The following is a 1,783-nucleotide window of genomic DNA, read 5'->3' as shown; positions in this document are numbered from 1 at the left end:
GACAAAGCGGAGCACAGACCTTTTGAAATGGCATGTAATTGCTAACACAGAGCAATACATTTTGTCGATATATTGTCCTGTTAGTCATTTGTTTTGTTCCTCTTTTCAGACTTCCGCCAGCAATCCGATCAGCATTTAAAGCAGGAGAGGAGCCCCAATCTGGGCCAGGAGGACCCAGAGCCTCCTCATATTAAAGAGGAACAACAGGAACTTAGGATCGATCAACAGGAAGACCAAATTCAACTGCAGGAAAAAACTGATATCTCTGGGTCTATATTTAATCCTCTTTGTGATGGAAGGGTTCTCAGTAAAGGTCAGTATCTGCCCTTGCATCCCCTTGCTTCCCTAACTCGGAGCGTAACAGAAACCCCAACTAGAACCTCATCTGAATTGACACAATCAGATGCAAATGAAGATGGCTTTCCAATAACAGAACCGACCAGTACCTGCCAACCCCCTTCGCGCCACTGTCATGTAGCCAAGACTTCCAGCTGTGGAAACCACAAGGATGCAGTGTTAACTCAACGCACAGTGCTGAAACCACATAAAAAGCTTCATAACTGTCATCGTTGTGGCAAAGAATGTACTAACTCCACAAACCTGAAACGTCACATGAGGATCCATACAGGGGAGAGGCCTTTCAAATGTACCGTGTGTGCGAAAATGTTTAGACAAAAGGCACATTTGCAAAAGCACGTAAGGACCCACACAGGGGAGAAGCCCTTTTGGTGCCAGGTTTGTAAGAAAAGGTTCAGCTCAAATTGGCATCTCAAACAACATTTCATGATCCACACAGGTGAGAAGCCTTACAGATGTGACCACTGTGAAAAGCAGTTTTCTGACAATTCATCTTTTACGAACCACCTTCGTAACCACACGGGGGAGAAACCTTACCAATGTAATATTTGTGGGAAAAAATTCTCCATCAAGTCAGTCCTCAAAATGCACATGAGAATTCATACAGGGGGAAAACCTTACAAATGCCCCACTTGTTGGAAATCTTTCACTTACAAGGCAAACCTGAAAGTACATATTAGGATGCACACAGGCGAGAAGCCATACAAATGCATCTATTGTGGAAAACGATTTTCCAGAAGCCTGGGAGTGAGGACTCACATGACACTACATACTGGTGTTCCACACTGAATTGGTTCTGCTTTGGTCTGCACAAGTGTCACAGCACACCAGTTAAAGAGAACAATGCTGGAATTTTTTTAATTGATTTTTTTTTTGGTAATCTTTCACACCATATTTGGCATTAGTAGCTTGCGTATCAGTCGGATGATAACCGCTATTAACAGATATATGAGAGAGAGAGAGAGAGAGAGAGAGAGAGAGAGAGAGAGAGAGAGAGAGAGAGAGAGAGAGAGAGAGAGAGAGAGAGAGAGAAAATCTGTAGGCCCGGGACAAGATTTTATTATCGTAAGTGTTCTGGTTTCCGTTGTCGTCTGAGCCATATTGACCAATCTTATTTGAGTAGGTGGAGATTTCTAAAGAAACATGCTTTGGTTGCATGCATGTTAGTAACAGTCTGTGCGGGGAGCGAAAGAGGCGGAATGCATTGGCCAAAATGTTGTCTGGACCTAAAACATCTACAGAAAGTATCGGTGTTTGAGTATTGTGTGGAGGAACGGTCAAGACATGTCGACTACTTGTGAAACAATACGGTTTTAGACATCTCTCTCTCAACTCCAACACCCTTGTCGCATCTCAAGTCGCTAATATGACTAAATGATGGGCGCACGGAATAGCAAATCTTCATAGGAAACGGAAGCGAGCAGTC

General features: G+C 43.5%; 1 protein-coding gene across 1 annotated transcript; it reads left to right on the top strand.

Moving 5' to 3' along the window:
• Positions 1-292: 292 nt before the first annotated feature.
• LOC130111433 (gastrula zinc finger protein XlCGF49.1-like) lies at positions 293-1,270 on the top strand. Its single transcript, XM_056278625.1, has 2 exons — positions 293-317; positions 365-1,270. Exons 1-2 carry the CDS (start codon positions 293-295, stop codon positions 1,144-1,146), a joined length of 807 nt encoding a protein of 268 aa, XP_056134600.1. The 3' UTR covers positions 1,147-1,270.
• Positions 1,271-1,783: the final 513 nt, after the last annotated feature.

Source organism: Lampris incognitus, chromosome 1 (assembly GCF_029633865.1).
Source record: "Lampris incognitus isolate fLamInc1 chromosome 1, fLamInc1.hap2, whole genome shotgun sequence".
In the NCBI taxonomy this organism is placed as follows: domain Eukaryota; kingdom Metazoa; phylum Chordata; class Actinopteri; order Lampriformes; family Lampridae; genus Lampris; species Lampris incognitus.
The sequence above is the reverse complement of the archived record's forward strand: the minus strand, read 5'-3'. Positions and strand labels throughout refer to the sequence as shown.